Raw genomic sequence first — 26,382 nt, forward strand, 5'->3', positions numbered from 1 at the left:
CTGTGTTGTGACTGATGAATTCTTCCTGACAGCATATTTTAAAGAACCTCCCACGGTACCTGATGGGACCAGGACCTCGGCCCAGGCAGGCATACAAAGCAGGCAAGAGCTGCAAACTCTAACGTTCCCACTTGTGGCACAACACAGCCAGAGTGCTTTGGGTTTTCCAGGAAGACCCATCTCTCTGTGGTGAAGTAGCAGTGCTTAAGGGACATAAGCGAAACCACCAGGATTAAGGCATACTTTCCCAGCATATTCAGAGGTTTTAACACCATTTTTATGAATTTTAACCTTGCGGCAACTGGCCATTATGAGCTTTAATACGTATCATAAGCTTCTTGTATTGATGTGAACTGTAAAAATACCTGAGAAACATCTCACAGGGAACGAACTGCTTTCCTCTAGGTCTCGGTGGTGGGGCAGTGCCATGCTTTCGAAGCAAGTCCCGCTGTTGGCAGGCTGTTGGACATGCCTCCACCACTTAGTCGCTATGAAATGCTTCTCCTGTTAAGAAAAGTGTTATTAATCTGAAATTGTACTCAGAAGATATTGCAGCTGAAGTAGTAGCTGAAATGTGACCACGAAGTGGCCCCCAGCGGGGCAGAAGTCGCTTTTTCTCCACCAAGCGGTTCACTGCGGCCAGGAGGACGCCCGCGCATCCGACTGGACCGGCTGCAGGCGGGGGACAGCCGGGCCGCCGGGGTGGCCGAACGCCAAAGCCCCGCGGCCGACGGGCACCGGCGGGGAGCGCGGCGCGCCCAGGCGGCGGCAAGGGAGCCCCCTGCTGCCCGGGGCCGGCGTGACAGCCCGAGCGGCGGCCCCAGCGCCCGGGAGGCTCCGCGCGGGGTCACGTGACCCACGCCGCTTACGCGGGCGTCGCGCCCTTCGCCCCGCCCGTCTTGTCTGTCCCTTGCCGGAGCCCGTAGCGGCGGCGCCGCCTCCGTCGCCGGGCGCGGGGGGGGCAGCACTTCCGGCGCGGCGCGATGGTGAGCGGGCGGCACGGGCCCGGCCCGGGGCACCGGGGGCGCGGCCGCGCGCGGGAGGGGAGGGGGCCGCGCCGGCGCCGCGGAGCGGAGCGGAGCGGGGGGCAGGCTCGGCACGGCACGGCTCGGCGCGGCCTCCTCAGGCATCCCGCTGCCGTCGGCCGGGGTTTTGCGGAGTCACCGCCCGCGCTGGGCCTCCAGGCCGCCCCCGGCGGGGCAGCAGCGGGGGCCGCGCGGCCGGTGGCGCTGGGGCCGGGCAGGGCGGCGCGCCGGGGCCCGGTGCCGCTGCAGGCTCTCGCGGCCTGGCTCGCCGCGGTGGGAGCCCGGCGGCTCCGGGGCCGGGGGGCGGGCGGCCTCCTGCGGGGAGCGGCGCTGCGGGGCGCGGCTGGCGGGGGGCGCAGGTGAGTGGGCCGGCGGGAGCGCGCAGGAGAGCTGCCTTGCGCTGCACGGCGGTTAGTGGCGCTCGTTAATTTAAGGGAGCAGGGAATGAACTCAAACTACGATGTAGCAAAGCAGTGCAGTGCTACGTGAGTCAGAACCACACGGGTGAACATCTCCTGCCCTGCCTCATAAGTCCACACTTTAATTCACTGGCTTTTGACATTTAATTGGTATATGTTAGTACTTAGTTTAGGTAGGAGAAGCCTTATTATGGCATTTCTTTACGTGGAACTGTCCATAGGCGTTGAGGTTCATAGCAATGTACTTACATTTGGCTGGTTTGTGGTTTTTCTTTTTACACAGGGTCAAAGCCAAAGTGGTGGGCATGGTCCTGGTGGTGGCAAGAAGGATGACAAGGTAATTGAAACCAAAACAAATGCTTTTACTGATAGGGCGAGGTACAAGTGTGCTACAGAGGCTGGTTGCAGTAGGTTTTATTTTACTTATTTTTTTCTCCTGCTGTTGTACTTGGAACTGCATAAGAATATGCTTTTGCTAGCTTGGATGAAATGTCATCTCTTTTGGATGTACATTGGAGAAAATAGCTTGCTGTTCAAAACCAGAAAGTTGTACTTAACTATAAAGGAAAATGAAATTATTTCAGTAATAATTTATTCTTAAGAAGAATAAGACTATAAATCTGTCTGGGCTAGGAAAGACTAGTTGCCTTCAAACTGTCACTTAAGTAACTGGCTTTGATTTGAAAGTGGCATCACGCTGTCATCTCCACAAGATCTGTACTTCATGTGGTGGACTATTAGAGGCCTTTCCAGATTCCTTTTTGGATGGAAGTGTAATGCACATGGCAAACTATGTCTAAGCTGGCAAACTGAATGCGTGTTATGTGTTTATTAAAATGCAACGGCAATGTTCAGGCTCAATATTTTCCTTATCCTTTCACGTATGATTTTTTTTGGTGTGATTTACTTCAGGCTTTAGCCTTACACGTTCTATATTCACTGAAAATTGACAGAAATCTAAATTAAAGAGAGGAATGTAAAATAAGCAGGAGAAGAAATTTTTGCACTTCCTTTAAAAACTAGGAATAATATTTATTTTGTATTTCTTGCTATATATCATAATTAGACCCTTAAGCTGAGCTCTCAGTCTGTGCGCCTAACATCTGTGTGTGTTTTTCGATTGTTAATATCCTGATTTTTTTTTCCCCCGGAATGCTCTTTATGAATAAGGATAAGAAGAAGAAATATGAACCTCCTGTTCCAACCAGAGTGGGGAAAAAGAAGAAGAAAACAAAGGGTCCAGACGCTGCCAGCAAACTCCCCCTGGGTAAGGATTCTGCCTGCCCCAGCAGTGCTGTGGGCTGGCCCCTCACTGAGAAGTACAGAGCCGTCCTCTCCCCTAGATCTGGCTGTATGTAGGTCATAACTGATTAAACAGAAGGCCAAATGTAGGTTTTTTCTAACTAACATAAAAACACAAACTAAGGTTGTTGTTATGCAAGATGCAGCCTATGGATTACTGGGTAGGAGAGAGAGAGAGAAATTGAAATGAGGAGAAATGCAGAGGAACATTATCTTTTAACCTAGAATTACAGTGGGACAAGTAAAATACTGCTGCTTGTATAGAAGTTCCTGTCAGAAAACAAAAGCAGAATTTCTGGTAAAGAATTAGTGAATAATAGGTACCATGTCAAACTTGGTGTAAAATACTGTGATTGTACTTTGATTACAGTGACTCCTCACACACAGTGCAGACTCAAATTGTTAAAGTTGGAGAGAATTAAAGATTACCTCTTAATGGAGGAAGAATTTATCAGAAATCAAGAGCAGATGAAACCTTTGGAAGAGAAGCAAGAGGTGAGGTTTGAGTGAACTGTTACTTCTAATATTACAATAAGTGCTCTAATCTAAACTGCTTCATACAAAAGCAATCAAAATAAGGTGCTATGAATGTGTAAAGTCAGTACAAATACCATGTATATTAATATTCTTCATTAAATCACAACTACTGTCCAGAGAACAGAGGATTTTTTTTCTAGTGGTGTAACGGTTGTGGCCCAAGCATGAGGCCACAGTGGTTTTTTGTTTCTTCTGTTTTGTTAGTGGTTTGTTGAAGTGCAGCTCCCAGATATCCATCAGTAGAGAAAGAAAGTCTGTTCTAGCTATGTACATCTATATAGTGACATCCACAGGTAGAACTAAACCAACAATGCATTTGTTACTGACCTGTGCTTTTATGCCTTTTGGGGAAAGACTGTTTCTGTTATGTTTGCTGTGAACTGTTGAGCCGGTGTTGTACAAGAATGTTTTGCCTGTGTTCTTGAGGGTTTTTTCTTGGATTCTTCTTGACAACAGGAAGAAAGGTCAAAGGTGGATGATCTGAGGGGAACACCCATGTCTGTGGGTACCTTGGAGGAGATCATTGATGACAACCATGCTATCGTGTCCACGTCGGTAGGATCAGAGCACTATGTCAGTATTCTGTCTTTTGTGGACAAGGATCTGCTAGAGCCAGGCTGTTCTGTTTTGCTAAATCATAAGGTGAGTTGTTTTTATAAAATGAAGCACAAAGTTCTTGTACCGTTTTTAACTAGCCTTTCTTTCTGAGAATCACAGTAGAGCCAATGCTGTTTGTTTCACACAGCTAAACAGATGGCATTGGGTTTAGGCTTCAGCTTGTATTAATAATGCTGCGTGCTTTCTTTGACAACTCTTAATGTTTGGATTAGGTTCATGCTGTGATAGGAGTTCTGATGGATGACACAGACCCTTTAGTTACTGTGATGAAAGTAGAGAAAGCTCCTCAAGAAACATACGCTGACATTGGTGGCCTTGACAACCAGATTCAAGAAATCAAGGTATTCAGCTGTACTAATTTACTGTGTTAAGCCAGCAACGTAGCTGTTGTGCTGGGAGCTCGAAAGTGTAAGAGCAGGACCAGCTGCTGTTCGTGGAGTGTTCTTTTGTGTCTTGCACTTCTTCGTTTGACTTGGCTAGGCAGACGCCTGGACCTAAATCTTTTCAGTGGGTAGAGTACCCATTCACAAACCGTACGCGCAAAACTTTTCAGTTGCTGTGGAACCTGGAGAGCCCTGAGCTCATAACAATCCCTGCAATACCTTACTATTTTGCAAATTGTAAAGTTATTGATTGTTGCAAGATGAGAGTTAAATTGTAAAAAGTGCTGAGGTTGTTTTGAGTGTCTGATGCCATGCAATCTAAGGATTTTGTGGGTAGGGCTTTTTTGGCTTGTTCTGTGTTTGCATTTATTGTTTGTAACATTGGGGTTATATTGTTTGTTCATGGGGGGTTTTGGTGGGAGGTTGGGGGATTTTTTTGTTGGTGGGTTTGGGGGGAGTGTAGTTGATTGTTGGGGTTTTTTGTTGGTTTTTTGTTTGGGGTTTTCTGTTTTGTTTTTTTTTTTTTCCCTTACCAGCAGAGCTCTATCTGGTAAAATGAACCCTGGTAAAATGAAACTCTTTTGCTTTGTGTAGGTGTCCAAAATCATAAATGCTCTTGAAAGGAAGGCATCCTTCCATAAAGGGTTCTCCTACGCCAGGGTCCTCCATGAGCATTTGGGAGTCAGGAGGTTGGAGGAAGGGGGAACACTCACTGGTTCTTTTCCACATGTTGAGTGGAAACACTGGGAAGACCTGTTCAGATAGAGTAGCTGTCTGCCTTTAGAACTGGAGGCAGCAGAGACACATGCTTTTCAAGGTCTGTTTAGAAATCAGTTAAGTTTTTTGCCCTGATTACTTTTATTAATGCTGCTCTTGAGATCCCTGCAGAACTTCTGCGGAGAGCACCCGCTCTTCATAAAAACTCAGGTTTGTTTTTCTTGTGCTGCAGGAATCTGTGGAGCTTCCTCTCACTCATCCGGAATACTATGAAGAGATGGGTATAAAGCCACCCAAAGGAGTCATTCTGTATGGCCCACCTGGCACAGGTATCTTACAGTACAGTAACAACTGTGCTGAGCGAACGCAAGTGAAATAAATTACGCTTGGTTAGGATTAAAACACAGTTAAGTCTGTCACAAATTTCGTATTTTGTTAAAGCGCTTCCCTCCCTCCCTCCCTCTGCAAACTAACTACAGTATTTCTTTTCAATTAAAAACAGGTAAAACTTTACTAGCCAAAGCAGTGGCAAACCAGACTTCGGCAACCTTCCTGAGAGTGGTTGGTTCGGAACTTATACAGAAGTACTTGGGCGATGGTCCAAAGCTCGTGCGTGAACTGTTCCGTGTGGCTGAAGAGCACGCGCCCTCAATTGTCTTCATTGATGAAATCGATGCCATTGGTACCAAGAGGTACAGTATTCGAACTCGGGCTTTGTATGCAAGGGTTGCCAGGGGCAATAAAAGGTTTCCTAGAAACACTTCTTATGCAACCATATTGATACTCCGTTTCTTGGCTCTGCTACCGTTTTCCTAATTGTCTTTTTGATATAAGCTTTTTTATCAAGTAAAACTTCAAATAACTTCTTTGAAATTAAAATACATCATAACCTTTTCATACTGAATAGATATCATCAGGGACTTAACCTCTGTTCTCTTGCTACCTAGTAATATCTCTATGATAAAGCGTCTTAACAGAGAGAGATGCTGTGTAGAAGTTCGTATGGTATCCTCCAAGTGCAAATCCAAATAGACAGTAATCGGCTTCAGTGATTCGGCAGTAACACAGCGTCTGTGATACAGGATATATCCACTTATCATTTGCCTCTCCAGATAGGTGGCTAAATACTTAGATTCTTAGAATATTATATAGTAAGGTACAGCATGTGATGTCATGGAGAAGCACTGCTTGTGCCACACTAAGCTATTGTTCAGTCTGTATCCAAGTTGTATTACTTCAACAGTTCTGTAGGCTGGGTGGAACTGTCCAATACAAATAGTCTTTAAAGTAGTCAAATGTTTTTAAATAAATAAAAAGGTGCTCTTACATATTACTATAAGGCTGCTAGCCTGAAGCTGTAGTGTAAGGCAGCTTCTGCCCCATGTGTTTCAGTATATGTAGAAAGAAACGTGGAATTCTTCATAAATGTTACGTCACTTCAAACTGTTCCTAAACATGGGTGACCTGTTTGGATATAGATTTTCTAGTCTAGATTTCCTTCACATGACTGCTGTTGCTTTCCCCAGCTACAAGAACAGTTCACTGTCTCTTTAACCTAGATGTCACAATATGATTCGGAAAACCTGTTTTTTGTTGTTTTCTGTAGGTGAAGATTAAATTTAAAAAAAAAAATATGTTATGGGTGTTTAAAAAAGGCAAAAAAAACCAACCCACAACATACTATTTTGTTTATGCATTTGTGGCAGTTATGTGAAGTATGTTCTTAAATTTGCATAGTGCTTTATCTGACTACCTTGTTTTCTTAAAGGTATGACTCAAATTCAGGTGGTGAGAGAGAGATCCAGCGTACAATGCTGGAGCTGCTGAACCAGCTGGATGGGTTTGACTCTCGGGGGGATGTTAAAGTTATCATGGCTACAAACAGAATAGAAACGCTGGACCCAGCTTTAATTAGGCCAGGTAAGAGTCTTCCTACTGTGTACGTTTAAGTTGCTTTTCTTTGTGAAAGACTTCTCAAGCATGGGCTGGTAAAAAGAACGCAAGTTGCTGGGTAGTCTTCATTCACAGTCTCATCTGTGTTGGTGTGGCTGTTAAAATTGGAACCCCTTCACAAGTTTCCCAACGGCAGAAAAACCTGTGGAAGAGAAGTAGTATGTTGGTTTCCCTTACGTATACATGAACAATTTGAATGTTCTTCCTTTGTATTAAGATGACATAGCTATTTGGAGTAATTGTTAAGGCAGACTGTAATGCAGAGCGTTTCGTTCACTTCTGCAGCAGCTGGGGCAGGTAGGGCAGCACCACTTGTGCTTCATAGGTGAGGACGTAAGCCTTAACAATGGGAGCCTGGGTTTTGGTGGAAGGAAACAAATCTGCTTCCTTACCAGCCTGCCATACTACTGTGGCTGGGGGTTGAGCGAGGGCGTAGTACCTTGTTTTGACACATGTATTTCATCTTGAGCCAAGAGCTTGGACAGGCACAAGCAGTATTTTTAGATGGCCCCTAACAATGTACCAAAACATTTCTGTAGGTATGTGGGGTCTGTTAAATCGGAAGGTAGGAAGCAACACAGATCAAAGCTAAGCCTCCCACTAGTGTCCTCAAGTAAATCCTGAGTACTGAAGAGGGTGGTAAAGATACTCCTACAGTGGAAGAGGTAAAGATAACTTCAGATGAAATTGCCAAAGAACAATGAAGAGCTACTAGACTGTGTGCACCCAAGCAGTTTAGAAAAACAGACTCCACAGTATGAAGTTGCTGAGGAGTGTGTTCTTTCAAAAAGGTCTGGGTTTGTCACTGTCTTAGCCTTACGCCCTCAAAATCAAAACCAGTGCTGTTTGTGAGAGTACAGAGGAGAGAATACTATACCAGTATTAAGAGACAAGCTAAGATGATCTAAAATTTAGTGGAAGCTTCCTATACCTATTGGGTATTTAAATTACAACCATTGCTTGAGCAACCAAGGCACTTCTGGCAGCTCAGTAGATCGATTTACTGTTGTGTGTGGTAGCCTGGAATATCATATGTGGTGCCATTGACCCTTTTTAGAAAAGATACTGTAAAACTAAAGAAAAACAGGAGTGATCTGGAGATGGAAAATATCTTCAAAAAGATTGCTCACTGAAGTTGGAACAATGAGTACCACAACATCCAAAGTCCCTGCTGACATAAAGGACACATCTGGTAGGGACTTGCAATGGAGCTATTTATGCAGAACCTTCCTTCTTCTGTTAGGGCTTTGGGTTTTGGGGGTGTTCTTTAGGAAATTGGTCATACAGGGAGGAAGGGTTCTTCAAGTTGCCGCAGTGATTTATTCTCTCCGTTGTGTGTATGTACGTGGCAGAAAATTAAAACTTCAGAGCTAACTGTAATCTCCAAGTAGAATAAAATTTATTAACAAGAGCATAAGTATTTGATTATTGCTTTTCTGTGCTGTGACACATCAAGTTTTTTACGTTTATACGTGACTCGGGGAAGGTTTTTCATGTTTCCCAGGTGAGGTGTCTCTTACCACGCTGCTGAAAAAGGTGGTGTCGTTGCAGGTGTCTTTCAGCTCCAGTACCTTCCTGTTCATTGCAGATAGTCTGATCTCACCACCTACTCCAAGACATGATTGACTGTGGTGTGAAGAAACAGTGACTGTCTGTCTACCCTTGAAATGTGCCTCCCGCTCTGTTTCCCATAGCTGCATGCAAAAAACCTAAGACTGAACTTTTCTTCTGCACAGGACGTATTGATAGGAAAATAGAGTTCCCTCTACCCGATGAAAAGACCAAGAAACGGATCTTTCAAATTCACACAAGCAGGATGACATTGGCTGATGATGTGACTTTGGATGAGCTGATCATGGCAAAAGATGATCTCAGTGGTGCGGACATTAAGGTAAGTGTATGTCACTATTGTTTACACTTCAAAACACAAATCAAACCAGTTGGGGTTTTTTTACTGCATGTGGAAGCATGGTCTGTTGAAACTGTTCTCTAATTACCTGTGGTTACATCACTGAGGGACAGTTGGATGGCTGTAAAATACCTTCTATGAGTGCCATGTGCTTGGTTTTACAAGTGGGAAATTTATTGTAATTATGAGGTAGCCAGTAAGAGTATGTACCTGTTACCTGAATATGGAAGTGGACACTAGAAGCGAAGCATGGAGTCTTGCACATTTGTGCAGGATTAATCTTAAACATTACTCAGGATAGTCCCTGAAGATGCTTCTTATCCGGCACTACATGGCAAGCAGATAAAAGTGCAACTGTAGATTAGGAAGCTCCAGACACGCATGTCTGCTTTTCTGAAGCAGACAGAGCTCTTGCTAGAGTTGCCACGCTAATGAGCTTAACCGGACATGACGTTACTCATCAGCTCACTGCAGAAGGGTAAACACAGCCCGCTGTTGACAGAGCTGGATGCATCTGTTCCTTGCAGGAGGGAAATACTGTTGTTACGAAGGTGCCCTCCTGCCGTGGGAGCATTGCTCTGACTACAGAAGGGCATACTCGGTGAGCTTTGGCTAGGTGGTTTCACATGCTTCTGAACAGCATCAAACTTCAGAGTGCACATTTCATTAACATTCTTCACTTCTGCTACAGTCAGTTGGAGCAGTATGATGATGATGCTGTCTTCTAAGGTATGGCTGGAGGGGTTGCGTAGCTGCTGACCCTTGCTTTCTTTGTTGCAGGCCATTTGTACAGAGGCCGGTTTGATGGCTTTGAGGGAACGGCGAATGAAAGTAACAAATGAAGATTTCAAAAAGTCTAAAGAAAATGTTCTGTATAAGAAGCAGGAGGGAACCCCTGAGGGACTGTATCTTTAAGTCCTCTGTCTCTGCAGACTGTCAGGAACTCTTTCTGTGTTGATGATGGTCTTTGTGTAAAACCATAGTCTAGCTGATTTTCATTCTTGAAGAGGTTAAATCCCAGTGGGTTTTGGGTGAGTGTAACACTTCATTTCCCAATAAAACACTTTCATGAATTGAACTGTTTTGGCAGCAGAGACCTGCTGTGTACATGGACCTGTCTGTTGCTTCAGTCAGACCGACTCTCCAGAAGAAGCACCAGTGCCAGGTGAGTGCTTGCCTCCGTGGTGCACAGCATGCTGCTGACACACCACAGCTGCAGGGGGTGCAGGCACCCCCCGTCAGTCCTTAGGCAGGGCAGTATCCATCTTCGTCTCATTAGTACTCATAGTTTAGGGACTTAAGCACATTTGGGTGAGGTAGTTGTAATGGTGAAGAGTTTACAAGTTTGTTTTCCTAAGAGGGCTACGTTCATTACATGGACCTGTTTGCTTTACTGCAATAGAGAATGTCTTTGAAAGGAACCCACGCAGCAGGAGGCTCCACAGCCCCAGGCCTGATGTGCGTACTGTTCAGGGACATGCGCTGAACAGCCCCCGTGCTGGAGGTGCACAGTTTGTCATACTGCAGACATGCAGAGAGTAAATTCAAACTACAAGTCACACGCTTGACACTTCTGCAGTGTCGTCTTTAAAATGAATTCTTCCCTTCCAAACAAATCTATTGCCTGCAGCTCCATCCCCATAGCAAAATAGACATAAACTCCTAAGCTGCAGTGGTGCATATGCTGCTTATTGAGCATTGTGTAGCATGCGCTTGTTAAGGTCTAAGAACTAAATTTCTACGTGTTGTACATGTGATTTTTAAGGCTTATATAAAGTTCCAGTTTGCAGTTAAGCAATGTGCAGTCTTTGTTCTGGAAACGTTTTGTGGGAACAAATGCTCTGGGCAGTAACAGACATCTGAGAGTTAACACGCAGCGCAGTCCCTCTGACTGCCAGTGCTGAAACAACAATGGCAGCAGCAAGGCCAAGAGATTTTGGTTTTCCATGTAAAAATTATGTGGTTCATTGTTAAAAACAAACCCTACAGATGAATGGAGTCTATTTAATCTGGATGACAGGAACCCTGAAATTGAGTTGTTTTTCATCTGGAGATAGAAAAACAACAAGCAAAGCTTTATTACCCATTCTTATAAACCTTAGATCCATCTCCTTGGAAAGGGCACAAGCAGCCAGCAATTTTTTAGCACTTTCTAATCATGGCAGTTGATCTCATCATTGCTTGAGGGGCTGAGGAGTTTTATGATGTGTGGCAAGCAAGGCTTTTTTTATTTGGGACACGGCTGCTGATGCTGGCTAGAAGCAACAACCCCAGAGAGGTCCGTTCAGCTGACTGAAGGAAAGCTGCAAGGGATTAAGCTAAACCCAGAACTGTCTGCCACAACGGTTACCAAAAAAGAAACATAGCTGAAAATTACTTTTTGCAGCAGAACTTACCTTCTGCCACTTTTTCCAGCATTTCTGAACGTGAGTCACAAAGATCATGACAAAAGGAGAAAGTGAACAGTGAGTACGTTCCCCATAGGGACAGAAAAAGTGACTGGGGTGTGAATTAAAAGGCAGGACTTAGCCTAGGGGCTCCGGTGTGTGAGCGGCCTCCGCCCACCCCCAGTGAAGGAAGCAGCACTGGGAGAAGCTGTGCGAAGGGAGGGGCCCAGGGGCAGGGATGCATGGAACAGTGACTGAAACGAGTTATTGCTGCCATCACCAGAGGTGTTCCAAGATGCAGCTGAACAGGGTGCTAGATAATCTCACCTAGGCTTGCTGTCCCACAGAAGGTTGGCCCAGATGATCTTTCAAGGTCCCTCGCAACCTGGACTGCTCTGTGATTGTATACTCTGAAGAGAAACAAACAGGAGCACAGCCAAGCTTCTCCTGTTCTCCATGTGCCTTCCAGGTCTTCAGGGGGAAGGGCATTCTGCTTTGATGGAGGAACAAAGCCACACACACACACACAAAATTTGCAATGTTACTGTGCAGCACACAGCCCTACCTCCAATTCAGGAGCTCTCTCACTTCTGGAAGAAGCATGGATTTTGAAAAGAAAATATGTATTTTTTTACAAAGACTAATCAATTCTCTAGCAAAATCAACATCATTTGCAACCACAGCAATATTCTAAGGCTCTTAAGAAGTGTAATGCCATGTAAAAGTCCACACATTCTGATTATTTTAAATATTGCAGGGAAAGAAATAAATGAGGTGCAGCCCAAACTAAAACATACTGTATCCTGTATTGTGCTACAGGCAAAACTGAGCCATAGGTTGTATAGCTTTCTCCAGCCATAGTTTTCCATGTACACAGATCTCACCAGGTGGATGATCCCAATTGTTTTAGTGCTGTTAGTAATACTTTTTTCCTAAAAACTCTCCGAAACAGTTTTGGGTATTCAGTGGCTGCAGGTATCCTCTTGTCAGATGAAGATCCAGCTTCTGAGTACTTGGTCTCAAAGAGTAGAGATGCTAAACTGTCTTCTGCATATTTCAGCATATTCTGTCTTATAAAAACAGAACATAACTGTGTCTTTAAATTGTTACTATATTTCATATTACTTCTGTAGGAGAATGCCTAAAGGCTCTTGGAATAGAAGCTACTAATTAATCATGTTTTGACTACTCTGCCTTCTTCAGGGAGGAATAAATCCAGACCTCTGTTTCTCTCACAATGCCTACATTTGGGTCAAAAGCAAGTAATCAGTTACAAAAATTTGTTTAAAAGCGTGCTGCTTGGAGACGCATTATAGATACACTTTCATTTTTAATACACTCACAGTTCTATTAAATTAAGAAATAAATAATTCAAGTTCCTTTTGAATTTTCAAATATTCAGGTATATTTCTCATAAATATTTATATTAAAATGGTCATCTGTTAAAACATACAAGTCCAAAACAGGTGCCTGCTTAAGCAAAGACTTAGCTTTTACTAACAGTATATGTACAAATGTAACTGCTTGTACAGATTTAACGGCTGTTTGACTTGGTAGTTACATATACACACACACACATACCAAGCTGAAGGAAATTACTGAAGCCTGCCAAGTGGAGAACAGTGGAGCATCCATTTGGCAGATGTTTATTTCCTGTGCTGCTCACCAAACCATAGCTGGCACGTACTGAATTCCTGCTGAACTCTAGGGAATGTAATTTCAAACAACAGAATAAGAAATGTGGGCAACATTCAACAGGAGGCTCCTTCTAAGAGGGTATCCTCCTGTAGCAGCCAGCAATACTTCAAAGAAATGGATGCATTTTTGTGGGCAAAATGCAGTACTTTATTCCAGAATACTTGCAGCTAGCAGAACTCCATTTTGACAGCAATTTATATAAAAGCTTTAAAAAAAGTACATAGTACCCAATTCTCAACAGAGCTCCTGTTTGAAAAGAGACAGGTCTAACTTTGCTTCAGAACTACCTTCTGTACTTTAGCCACTCTTCTACAGTCTTTTAAACCTCTAATAGTAGATCCAGCTCTTCCACAGGTACCCGCACTCTCAATTCTTTTTCAGTCATTAGATCAAGCGTCTCTTGCAGATGATCAGGGAAGTACTCTACTGCGTCCATGTAGAGCACCTAGAAAGACAATGAGAACACTTTCTGTGCCATCTCTCCATCATAGCAAGAAACAGTATAAAGTACGTAGATATGCAGAAAAACTCTATAGCAAGAACGTAAGTATCGTACATTTCTCTTAATACAATACAAACCAAATTAGTACTTCTACAGTGACAGCAATGTAATGTTTAATCAAATCTTTTCCAACTCCCACTAAATAATTTTATTCAAAAAGATAAAACATAGGTCAAGAGGTGCTGGAGCATTTGCAGCATATACAGATGTTACCTGAGGAATTGCAGGTGTTCCTGAGCAATTTCTTGTACTATTAACTAACATTTTTATTTGCCTGTATATTTTTGCTACTACCATGCTCATGATAAAAGTCTAAAAGACACAATCACTTCTAGATGACACAGACAGGAATTTATCTCCTTGCCTCATGCAATGCAACATCTTTCTGTTCTGAAAAGCAAACACCACTGACCACTATTTTTTTTTCCGTTTCCATTTTACTTGCAGAAAATCTTACAGTATTTCTCATTCAGAAATCTCTCATTTCAATTGCATAGAAATCATGACAACTACTAAAGTCTAACTTTTTTTTCCCCCCAAATACAGAACTCCAAGAATTAAGAGTATGATGACAGGTTTCTATTTTTTCTATGCTTACCTTTGCCCAAGGACAGTTTTGAAGTGCTTTATAAAACAATCCTCTACTTTTTTCCTTTTTTCCTAGTGAAGTCTGTGAGAAAAAAAATGTTCATACTTCAATGCAGTAATAGCTGAAATAATAAAATGGTTATCTCTGAGACAAAGAAGTTACTGCTGGAAAACTCAGCACTTCTGCTAAGGAATCCTTATTACTATATATTGTGGTAGCTATGCAATTTGACTGGTGACACTGGTTACACTCTTCAATGTAATTGAGATGTCTTTAAGGAGTGTCAGGACTTTACTTGTCCTACAAATAATGGAACAAAGACTACCAGAAAGAGCCTCTGTTGAGTATTTCAATTAAAGTCACTGCCTTTGCCTGTATTTGACAACAATACTGCAAGGGGTACAGGTTGCCTGGAGTTACGGAGTCTCCATCCTTAGAGATATCCAAAAGCTATCTAGACATCATCATGGACAACTGGCTGTGGGTGGCCCTGCTTGAACAGTGGGGTTGAGCAAGATGATCTCCAAAGGTCTCTTCCAACCTCAACCATTCTGTGGTTCTGTAAAGTTACACAAAATCAGGATCTAGATTTGACCAAAATATCAAAGTCCTTGTAATTTCCTTACAGAACCCTGAAGTAGGTCTAAAGCATAAACACACGTAATCTCTGCTGATTTTACTTACATAACAATAATAAAATCCTAAGTCCCTACAATTTCTTTCCTCTTTTCTTGAATTTTGCTCCCCTGCCCACTTACCTTTATATTGTGACTAATGCTGGGTCAAATGCATCTATTGACATCTTATGACATATTTTTAATCTACGTAAGATGGCAGCCACAATAACTTGCCTGCATCTATACTAACACCAAACTGTCAGAAGCTATTACTCCATCTAATCTACATTTACCTTAATATTCCCAGCAGTAAGCAGCATTACAATTCAAATATATCACCTTGCAAATCATAGAGGTATGGCAGCATTTAGTACTGCAGCTGTGTTCATGAGAAATTCCAAATACGGTAAAAACAAATCAAAAAACCTGACAGTCTTCTTACCAGAAAGTTCAAATACATTCTCCACAGCAGTGGACAATGGGTACCATTTTCACTCTGAACTGCGTGTTCAAATAGAGCTACAATCCGATTTGTTAACCCAGTTTCAGGAATCGTAGAATGTATTTCACCAACATCTGCCCTGTAACAGAGGAAAAAAGAAACCACAAACCCTTAAACCCAAGCTAAAGGACCACATCCAGGTAAGAGGGTAAAAATCAATGTGCTGTCCCTGTTCACATAGCACTGTATATAGCCAGGTTTTTGCATTTCATGCTACAAACTCTGAATGTTATAAACCAGACTTTCAGCACTTGTTAATCTAATCAACACATTTCTATACAGGAAAAAAATCAGTTAAAAAACCAGAAACGAGGTATTTTTGTGAAATTTCTTTTGGCATGTAAAAAACCAATCCTGTCCAACAGGAGTACAATAATCCACCACTATCATACGATCTTAAAACACCGATCTTAATCTTCATTCAAGACTGCGTATCATTCCAGACTTGCCACAGCAGCTCAAACTAAATCCAAGTCTAGGTCAGCAAGCCGCCTCCTGGTGCCCAGGCAAGCCTGTTCACATTTACCCATCACCTTTGTAAGACCATTATGTTGGTCTCAGGTCAAGGCTCTGTACCTCAACCACGATTACAGTAGTAACTTTCTTTTTCACCCAGAGATTCAAATCCCCTAAGTTCCAGGCATAACACAAAAGCAGGCATGTATTTTTCACCGAAGCATTGATTTTCATGTACAGCTGATACAGACTGGCTTATTTTTGATGCTTGAGCTTGATGAAACAGCCTGGAGCACTCACAGCAGTATCACTTCTGTTGGTGTGCACTCTCTTGGCCTGCCAGCTTGTTCCACTCAACCTCAACACTTGCTCCCAATTTGCCTCTTTTTCCAAGGGTCTTTGAGGTCATAGTTCTTCTCATCTTAACCTTTGCCATGAGGGAAAACTATGTAATCTACCCTGCACAGAGTCAGACATCAGCAGGGAGCACTGTACCTCACACTAACATACACACTACTGCTTTACCCTTCACGTTCATTTCTTTAAAGGAATTCCACGCACCAAAACAAAATAGGAAGTACTCACACATAGTACAGATATTTTCTTAGTTTTTCACAACATGATAAACCACTAGTTTTAGTGTTTTATGTGTGACAGGCCATTTATGTCTGTGTGGTAGTAGTACAACTCTGCTCTTGCAACATCCAACTTGTCTCTGTACAAATACAACCTATAAGAAAGGCTATGCTGGCGGAGAACAATCTGGAATGTCACAGAGGAAATCATCATTCTGGAATTTTAACATCAGTTTCCACTAACAATAATGAACCATATCATAGTGTCAGTCTGTAATTAACAGTAAATCAAATTATAATCCTCCTTTATATTTGGTGGCTGTAGAATTCTTATTACAATTTAGGATGAAGTATACTGACAGCTCAGGAATGTCACTGTCATGTATGCATGCCTGTTGCCAGACTGTGGCAATCAAAGCAGTGGGCGCACTGTCATTTTAAAGTATAGTGATCATTCTGTAATTTCATCAAGCATGAATATTATAAGCTTACAGCTATGTAAAGCTTCCAGATAACATTTCCTAGAAATCTCTGTTGCTATGTGCAGACACAAAGAACGAAGCCACCAATGTTATTAGAGAGATGTAGGAGAGGTAGTTCCAAGCAATGGGTAGACAACAGTTCGAGATTAAGCTTTAAGAATGAACCTTCAGTTCCCCACATATCCTGTCCTTTTCTCCTTTCCCAGAAGCGGAGCCCAAACCACACTGTGATTCGGGAAATTTCCAGCCTCTTCTACCTAGCAACAGACCCATATGAAAACCAAGCTCTCAAGTACTCACTATGGAAACAGATCTGCCACAACTGTATTCCGTGATCCAGGAGTAAAGCAGGGCAGTGAGCTCAGTCAGGAACTGCAGCGTAGCTCTGTATTACACTCCTTATTGCTGTAGTATTAAAATGCAGCAGTTTCTAAGCTCACAGTGTCCACCCTGGCCATCTAAGGCAACTCTTAGCTATTTAAAAACGACTCAAATGCGTACCATCTTGATGTCAGTACCAAGTAAGTAAACACAAAGCAACACACAATCTGATCCAGTAGAAAGGACGTAAGACTATCACCTAGATCTTTAATTCTGTTCCAGATTTTGCCACTGACTCACCATTCAGTCTTGAACAAATAACCTTCCCTAACTACAGCCTCTTCATCCGCAAAATGAGAACTATGATAGCATTTTCTCTCCTCTATTAAGTGATTAGACAGATTAAAAAAAGCATAATCATAAAGAGCTGCAAGATATTACCTCTGGACATTCTCAATGAGTTTTTTTCTCATTTGCTCTGCTTGGATTGCAAACAGCCATGGCTCTAAAGAGTTAGTAGACCTTGTGACACCATCAAAAAATCTTCGTGCTTTGCTAGCACTGTGAGACTTCCTTTGGATATGGATATATGACCTCCAAAGGGACCGGTTGCTAGGATACCGTTTCAGAGCCTCTGTTAGTGCCTCTCGCAGAGGATTCAAAGGATAAACACTAATTTTCATGTGGAATCTGAGCAAATTTGTATGCAGCAGTGTGACAGCTTCAAGAGCAGTGGAAAAATTTCGAATGCCAAAATTCTCTCCAGTATTTTCACATTTCTGTGGACCAAGAGCTTCAAGTTTTTCCGAAGTCTGTGCATATATTAATACTGCAGCATCAATCCCAACAGTCAAATACTGGAACAGTGCGTAACAACCAACCAAGTTAACCAGCTGATCAGCATCACCAACCTGATCAGAAACTGGTGGTTTACTTAAATAATCTTGCAGTGCATGCTCATATGTTTTACGAGCTTTCAAGACATTTACAGCTAACACTTGTCCACTATATGGCACATATGGTCCACTTTCAGCCAATTTGGTCAATATATGAACAGCACGTGACATAACAGCTCCTTCTATACTTTCTAGTAGTTCAACTTCCAGCTGAGCATAAAGCAGACTGAGGCTGCAGATTTGGGGACTCTTCAATCCTTCTGTCCCTGCTGTGCAAAGAGCTGTGTCAAATACCTTCCTGGCATCGTCAATGTTACCAAGCAGCCATTCCAGGTAGGCATACAATTTCCAGAGAGAAAGGTGGTTTCGGTTGTCAGGTGCTTTAAGGAGATTCTTGGCCAACTTTTTACTCTTCCTCCCTTGTGCTTTCAGCTTCTTCTTCTTTTTCGCTTGGAGACACTGAACTACCTGCAGGGGAGAAAAAACAGAACAAATTTTGAGAGGAGTGGGAGAAAAAAGGGAAAAAAACCCACCATACCTCACAGCATTTTTTAATTTCATTACTGTGTTTGTTTTTGTATCGTTCCATATTTCACCACAGTCTTATCTGTTGCTACTGAGTGCTGTAAATTGTCACAAATGCTTGTTGTCAAGTCCCCTGAACACAGCCAAATTACAGAGAATTCTCACTCTCCTGCCTCTGCCATTAATATCAAATTTCACTCTTTTAAAGGGCCAACTGCTCAAATAAAGTGCTACTAACCTGTAATGGTTGAGAAAAGGAAAATTAACTAACTTGTCTGGCCAGACACAATTTATGACTAGTACAATTAAACCACCAAGCAGCTTTTCACAATGACGAATGTGCTGACAGACAAATCTGCACATGGGGTGGGAAAATCACACATCTTCTGGTCAGGTAGAGTTTGGGTAAGAGACAGGGAACTTCTCTGTAAGGAAACACAATACTAAACTTCCTGAAGCGTTAGGAAGACAACCTGGACTCTCATCCTCCTGTGGGCATTTTTACCTAAACAGATCCGTATTCAAGTGATAAAGTGCTACTTCCTTCAACAACACTACAAATGTAACTTGTATAGGATGTAGTTTCTTGGTAAGATGCTCTTATCATAGTATTGAGTATTATGCACTTAGTAGAATAGTTTGGTGAAAGCACCTAGCTGACTCACTTTGCCGTGTAGAAAATCACTTGCATGCATTCCTGTCTGGCATACAATGTATCATATAACATTAATCCAAAACGGCAAAAAATGTTTTGCTACATGTATGCCACTGTAACATATACTGAAGAAAAGGGGTGGTTTTGTTTGTTTTGGGGGTTTTTACTCCCAGTGCAATCTTTACCAGCATTTCCTGATGTGAATACTTAGTTCTACAAGACTTGATTTTCATCAATATTTAAAGTCAATATAAACATTAATACACAAGAAAGCCACATATCAAAAAAGTGATTATATGCAGATTCCTCGTTACCTTAGATATTTCATACTGTAACCAACAAATGGACAGGTTGGATTTTTCCTTTCCTGAAAATAGCAGGAATAGAACATGAAAAACATTCTGTATGAACTCCTCTCCTTCTTTATAGTGGCCTATGTGATGTCTCCCTCGTAGCATTGTGTCCATATGACCAATACTGTTGAATCCAGAAAGTGGAAATTCAACAGAAGTCAGTGGCTTTTCATCAGAAAGCACACTCTCAAAGATGTTATTTTCATCCATGGCAATATAGAGGTTGGAAGGGAAGAGTTTACTTGTACATGGAACTCCCAGGAATTGCAAAAATGAGTAGAGTAGTTGACGCTGAAGATCTGGATTAGAAAGCTGGATTAAAGATGGTCCAAGATCATCAAATAATACCTAAAAAAAAAACCAAATTAAAACAAACTCCATTAATTTATGCAATCAAATAAAACCAGCAAACCTGTAATTTATGTAATTAGAGAACCTTTTTAAGTCAATAAATATTTATAATTACTATTTATATGGTAACAGTCATTCAAATTAAAAACAGACAAGTTAAGCAATGTGCTCTTCCAGTCAGACTGTAAATTTGCTATCAAGATCTCTTTGCCCACGAGTACCAAAGACCTCCACAGAAAACTTACACAATAAAGGTCTGGAAGATATTATTGCTTAGGCCATTCTAAGATATTTTTATTTAAAAAAATCCATGTCTGTTTTGACCTATCTCCCAAGAAGGAAAAAAAATCCACCTGACTTGAAGGCAACAAAACATTTGTTTGTTTAATGCATATATCTTCTTAAACACAGATTTCTGTCACATTTCCACATACAGATGAAAGAAATCACAAAACAGCAAAGACAGACTATTTGCCTACAGCCCTTTCCAAAGTTTACCATGAGCTTCCCATATATTTCAGAAGTCTCAGCACAAAACCTCAGGTAAATTTTGAATTCCAAACAAAGAAAATAATATTTTTTCCAAAGAAAGAAAAGTATTACTCCTCTAAAATACACATTAGCAATAAATTCAAAGGAAATGATAACTCGTCTTATCATGTCCCCTTGCTTTATTATATCACAGTGACCTGTCTTTCTGGATCTTCACAATCTTCTTCCATTTCCTTTTTGGTTTTGTCTGGCCTCCAAGGTAACCAATGCCTTGCTTCACGAGAATACTCCACATCCAACCAAATATGCCACTTTGGGAGAGTTTTATCCTTTATTTCTTGATCCTCATCTATCTCTTCATCATCTTCATCGTCATCTAAAACCAAATCAAGACACAAACCCCCACATAAAATCATTATAGAAAAATTAATCCACCAAATCCAGAGGCCAGACTCAACATACAATTTAACTGCTTTAAAAATGTAAACAAATAAAGTGTTAATAAAACAGACACAAGACAGAGCTGAAAATTTCCACATCACAGTTCTGGGTTTTGACACCAACTCTGTAAGAGTAGGAGGTTTCCAGACTTTCTGAACCAATGAATCAGTGTCATCACTCAAACTTTCTCACAGAGGAGAAAATAAACCACTGACAGGCTGTGGACCACTTTTATCAAAAGCGGTTTACAAGCAACAGCCAAGAATCAGTCACCTTTTTGTGCAACAGAGGTTCTTTACTTCATACCTGGGCATACAATCTCAAATGTGCTCTATGAATACTCACATGCATAAAACATTTTGAAAAAAACACTGGAAGTAAAAAGTAGTACTATAATATTAAACATCGCAAACCAAGCTTGACAATGTTGCTTTAAAATACCTGGTATTTTTAGTATTTTAATTAAGGTGCAATTGAAACAACCAATGTAGTTAAACACACACAAAAGGAAGTGCTTAACCACATCCCACTTTTATGATGAACCTTCTGGACTATTAGACACAATTAATGTATTTTTCCTGTGCAATGTATTAACTGTGCTGAAACTGACAAGCACCTGTAAGCTAAGGGAAAGCTTGTAGAGATTTTTCAGATATTTTTTATTTCTTGTTGAGAAAAAAAAGGTCCTCAAAGTTTATGGTTACCTGTACTATTTTTTGGAGTACAAAACCAGGCCATTTCTATGCCACCTTCAAATTTTTAATCCTGACATTTACAATTAACTAGGTGAAACACTCCCACTCCCAGTTCTTAAATTTGAGGTAAAACAAACAGGTGATGGCAAGACTTTCACTCTCTATTTTTTATATTCTAGAGCTCCTCCTTTAGTTAGCAACTCTATGAAAAATGACAGTATTTCCAAAATCTAACCAAAGTTTGAAAGAAATTGACAGTTTCAGAGACTACACGTGATTACAGATTGTACCTGAACTTTTGGACTTGACACACATGGGGATAAGCACTGATATATGCTGGACCTGCCCAAGACCAACAGTGGTCGTCTTCTCTGTACTGAATCTTCTCAATTTGTGGACAAAATGGTCAAAGCCATAAGGGGCAAGGAAACTCCATCTTAATCCAGGGACAAGGAAAGCACAGGATCATTTTTCAGTTCCCTCGTTTACTAAAAGCTGAGCCAAACTTGCTTCATTAGAGTTGCTACTGCAGCAGGAACAGCAAAAGCAGAGACAGCTCATCTCTGGTCATACATTCCAGCCCCCTGCTTCCCTTCAAGATACATCTGTCTGAGGAAGTCCCGGTGAGCACTGCAGACCAGAAGACAAGGTGGGAATAAGCACAGGGAGGCATTTTCTGCGTCCCTGCTCACCCAGAAGCACTCCAGCCAAGTGAGGATACAATTCCTCTGTTTTCTGCATCACAAAGAGAAAGAAAGATTTCCCTCCTGTTTCTACTATGTATTTGCTACAAGAAACTGAAACCTGATTCTAGAAATGGTATCATTAAGCTAGGAAACCTCGAGGCAACTATCATCTAACACTATAACCCCACCTGGTCTACCAGTCTGATGAAAGGGTGTTAAGGGAAGTAGCTTCCTTAGATGGGCATGGGTCTCAACCAAGTACTCACACCTTCAGTCTCCGCACAGAGTGGAGGATATACCCTGTTCCTTAATTCTTATCCCTAGGAAGGACAACAATATTCCATAAACAATATCATACATAGAATACTCAACACATGCTTTTCCTTGTGAAGTGTGATACACTTTACCTTAATCTCGCTAAGTATTTTTTAAAACGCCTATGCAAAAACATAAGAACAAACAGCTTGTATCATTCTAATCAAAATGTTTAGAAGAACACATAGACATACAACTACACATATCGACATAGGCATACCGGGCTTAAGAGCAATCCAGCCACCCTTTTCTTGTTGGTGCATCCATGCTTTCCAGCCTCTTGCTCCTTTTTCTCCAATTCGTGGTTCCCCGCTATCCCAAAAGGGTTCAAAGAATTCCACCTGTTGTTTTGGGCAGGGGCAACCAAAACAAAACAGAGAAAAATAATTTTTGCTGTTGTACAGACACTGCTTGGGTCAACTTAGATTTTCCAGACCCTACAATCACATATCTGGGTGCAACTTCTGTACCTCAAGACTTTGTTCGATGCTGCTTAAGAATCAGCAGGAACGACTGAGTACTTCAGTTATGCCTATGACACAGCAAGACTGTCATCAATCATGAAGACAGGTTGCTTTTAAAAGGTATTGGGCTTTAAAGAAAGCAGAAGACTTGTGTGCCAAATGCCCTAATACAGATCTTTCAAGGATAAGGATCCAAAGTCCCCAAAGTGTGGCTTTCAGAAATGAAATCTCTCATTTTCCCTATCTTCCATGAGACTACGAAGAATTTGGCTAATGGAATGATAATTCAGACAATCATACACCTATGGTCAAATCAAAATGCTACAGTTTGACATAAATATGACTGGACTGAGGACAAGAGGAAAAGATCTGTAAGGCCTTTCATTTCTCAGGTTTCAGGGTGGTCAACAACTTCAGGGCATTTTCCAGTGAATCATTGACTCTGTCACTGCCTGCATGCAATCCATCATCTTGAGATTCATCAATTCCTCCCCTGCTTTGTGGATACTTTGCTCTAATGACTCTGTCCTATTATATGCTTCTGCTGTGTACCAAACCTTGGACACTGAGATGTGACTTCATACAAGTATTAACAAAAAAATTTACTCTAAGAAAAATCAAGCATCAACATATCAGAAAATGCAGAGCTTAGAGCAACTGCAAAATCTAATTCTGCTCCTCATGGATTTATTCTTTGCTCCAAGTGAGAAAGTGAACTGTGAAAACAGTATGGAAACAAGTAATTCAAGACTGAGTCATAACACTTCTGTAAGAGGGCAATATGCAATCAGCTGTAAATCTGGCATTTTCCTATTTCAAGAACTGCACTTTCCAACTTAAACACTGTCCTTTTAAATTGATGTTCCTTTTCATCCTGGTTTCTTACGAGTTTTTAAACACTACAGATAATCTTGCAGTGTTGTATAACTTGAGCTTTATCTGTGTAACCACAACAAATGTCTCAAACTGGTAATTGTGATTTAACTCTAACCTTTTGGCTTTTTAAGAGGACACCATTATTATTTAAACTACAAGACTGCTCCATTGGTGGGTAATACCATTAATAAAGAGACCAAAACAATGGAGCATCAGTAGTGATTGCTGGAGAAGGTGGTGAGGTAATAGAAGAAAATTCAATTTCTGTCCTCTGTGGTAGCCCAGCTGCCTAACTGGTGCGCCACCCCCACCCCCCCCTAAAAAGGAAGCACCTCCCAAAAATTTAGTAGGATGATGCTACACTGGCAACAGCCCGCTGTAAATATTAATGTACTGATTATTATTGGGGTGCGAACCCAACATTATCCTGAGAAAATCAAGAGAAAAAGTGATTTAGTACTTCAACAGAAATAGCTGAATGGAATCTCATGGGCCAAATAAAAGATACTTTAAAGCATGAAGGTGTTCCTAATGTAGCCATCAAAGAACTACTGAAAACAGGTAGCTAAGAACCTAAGAAATGTTTGCAAGAACTGTCAAGAACAGAAAGCAACTGTAGGTTCTATCAGCTTTCTCCATCAAGAGTAACAAAACAGCAGTAGTTTTGGGGAAAAGAAGTAAGGGAAATGCTAACTAGACACAGATATTGGTCAGCCAGATTATTTTTTTTTTTCATTTCTAATTAGCAAGAAAGAAGATACAAAACGACTGGTTATCACACTTTATTATATACAGTAGAGGCAGCCATTTAGCATGTAGTTCCAGAGGGCCCACAAGCATTTTTCCAATGCAAGCATCACCTTGAAGAACCACAAAGAACACTGCGACTCAAAATATTTCCCTATGTCCTTAAAAATTTACCAACATTCTTTTGTTACAGCATTCTCTGTAATTCACAAGGACATACACCCATTTAAACAGAAATTGCTACCTGTCCCCTTGTTGGCAGATCTTTTACACTGTCAGGTTTAAAGAAGATGAAGTCAATCAGAGCCTGAAACAGAGACACTGCTTTCTCGGAATGGCCAGCCTGTCTCAGAAAGTGGCACTGCTGAATAAATATAGCTGTAAAGTAAAGAAGATAACATTTTAATATTTCAAATAAATTTTTTGCACAGTATTTTTGCTACAGCCCAAATATGACACACACAAGTGCTATAGAGAATGGTTTTGATACATAACAGTATCAAAATCCAAAACACAGCAAATAACTAGCATAAATGTATGTCAGAATTGTTTTAATTAACTTTAAGACCTCCCACTTTAAATGTGTCAAAGAAATGATTTTTTATTCATGTCATACAGGCATTGTCCTTGTTGATGAGTAAGAGTTATACACAATAGTCCCAACTTCAGTTTATCCAACACCTGTCAGAGTGGGCCACAGTCCTCTTTGAAGATGCTGGGCATTATTATGATTCACACAGTAAGTGATTACAACAATTTCTGCATGACAGTTACACTGGTAATATGTTGAAAATATACCATTTTATTTCCAACTGTCATTCCCATTTTCTTCTCCTTTGCTTAAGAACTCAGTTAAGAGAAGTCTGCTCTTTACATCAAAGTATTACTGCTTGAAAGTAGAGTCCTATTCCTTGCTCTCCAACAAATTATTTTTGTAATCACTGCCACATCCCTACTGCACACTTAGCCCCAAGTTTCAACTTAAAAAGGGAAGCAAAGCCCATTTTTCTATTCATGTGTTTCCAACAAGAGTCTTAAATGAAAGAGCTGGGAAAATAACAGGTATTGTAAACACCTCTATTAGCAGGCAGTTCAAGGACTTCAGAGATACTCCATCACTCCAAATTACACTCAAGAGTTAACACAATAGGCTGCTCAAACCCCAAATTGCTTTAAATCAAAATTTTGATTGGCTTGCAAAACCACCCCAAACCCATAAATCAAGACTTAAATAATTCATCAATAGTTTTAAAAACAGTTCTTCAAAAACTATTGTTTCTTCACCAAACGCATTGGCTTTGGAGAGTTAAAACAGTCAAAATGTTTAATTGTCTAGATACATACATATAGTAATATTGGTTAGCAGCAATTGTTTCTAATGATCACCTTATTTTTTTAAAACTAAAAGATGACAAATGATTTAATCCCTTTAACCTTTATTCAAATTTAAATCAGATGTGTGTACATAAAAATTTGAATTCAGCTAGAACATGCAAACTAGACATTTTAGCAGATTTTCCTGCAAAGTCAGCGACTGTTTCTGATAACAAAGACTCTAAGATTTCTGAAGATATTTAAACACCACAAGTATGATTAAGTATATAACAGAATCTTCTTAACTATTTTAACCAACTCGGGCACTGTGTCCAAAGGACACTGAAAAAGATGTCCTTTCCTAGCCTCTCAGCTTCAGACAGATGAACTTTGATTTAAATAGTCTGAATGTAGAGAATGTCTCAACAGGACTTGCTGCCAAACTGGAGCCAAAAATAAATTATAGCATAAGATTTTCTGCATGCTGAAAAAAAACCCCCAAGATATTTGAAGAAATGCAAAGATCAGCATTTTCTTTGTGGTAAAAGCTGAAAACAGCATGAATACATATTTAATTTAG

The 26,382-nt window shown here is 41.0% G+C and overlaps 2 protein-coding genes across 5 annotated transcripts in view; one reads left to right on the top strand and one right to left on the bottom strand.

The window, feature by feature from the left end:
• The first annotated feature begins 874 nt into the window (after positions 1-874).
• Positions 875-9,941, top strand: PSMC1 (proteasome 26S subunit, ATPase 1). The gene is made up of 11 exons (XM_055800148.1): positions 875-986; positions 1,728-1,781; positions 2,615-2,711; positions 3,117-3,241; positions 3,740-3,925; positions 4,114-4,242; positions 5,234-5,330; positions 5,504-5,693; positions 6,770-6,921; positions 8,691-8,845; positions 9,644-9,941. The coding sequence occupies exons 1-11, from the start codon at positions 984-986 to the stop codon at positions 9,776-9,778; spliced, it is 1,323 nt and encodes a 440-aa protein (XP_055656123.1). The 5' UTR covers positions 875-983; the 3' UTR covers positions 9,779-9,941.
• Positions 9,942-12,560: 2,619 nt separating this feature from the next.
• NRDE2 (NRDE-2, necessary for RNA interference, domain containing) overlaps positions 12,561-26,382 on the bottom strand; it is a 30,476-nt gene continuing 16,654 nt past the window's right edge. For all 4 annotated transcript variants that reach the window (XM_055800122.1, XM_055800114.1, XM_055800129.1 and 1 more), the window contains exons 7-14: positions 24,733-24,866; positions 22,622-22,742; positions 20,462-20,640; positions 19,383-19,769; positions 17,434-18,356; positions 15,099-15,237; positions 14,049-14,120; positions 12,561-13,393 (exon numbers count right to left, since the gene is read on the bottom strand). In XM_055800122.1, coding sequence (XP_055656097.1) covers positions 13,268-13,393; positions 14,049-14,120; positions 15,099-15,237; positions 17,434-18,356; positions 19,383-19,769; positions 20,462-20,640; positions 22,622-22,742; positions 24,733-24,866 — 2,081 coding nt within the window. In that variant the 3' untranslated portion in view covers positions 12,561-13,267. The remainder of the gene's footprint in view (positions 13,394-14,048; positions 14,121-15,098; positions 15,238-17,433; positions 18,357-19,382; positions 19,770-20,461; positions 20,641-22,621; positions 22,743-24,732; positions 24,867-26,382) is intronic.

The sequence above is a fragment of the Falco peregrinus genome, chromosome 1, assembly GCF_023634155.1.
Source record: "Falco peregrinus isolate bFalPer1 chromosome 1, bFalPer1.pri, whole genome shotgun sequence".
Classification (NCBI taxonomy): Eukaryota; Metazoa; Chordata; class Aves; order Falconiformes; family Falconidae; genus Falco; species Falco peregrinus.

Excerpts from the sequence above, each read along its gene's own strand:
- PSMC1 (XM_055800148.1), top strand. Across the intron at positions 4,243-5,233 it reads ACCAGATTCAAGAAATCAAG|GAATCTGTGGAGCTTCCTCT; the intron begins GTATTCAGCTGT and ends CTTGTGCTGCAG. Across the intron at positions 8,846-9,643 it reads TCAGTGGTGCGGACATTAAG|GCCATTTGTACAGAGGCCGG; the intron begins GTAAGTGTATGT and ends TCTTTGTTGCAG.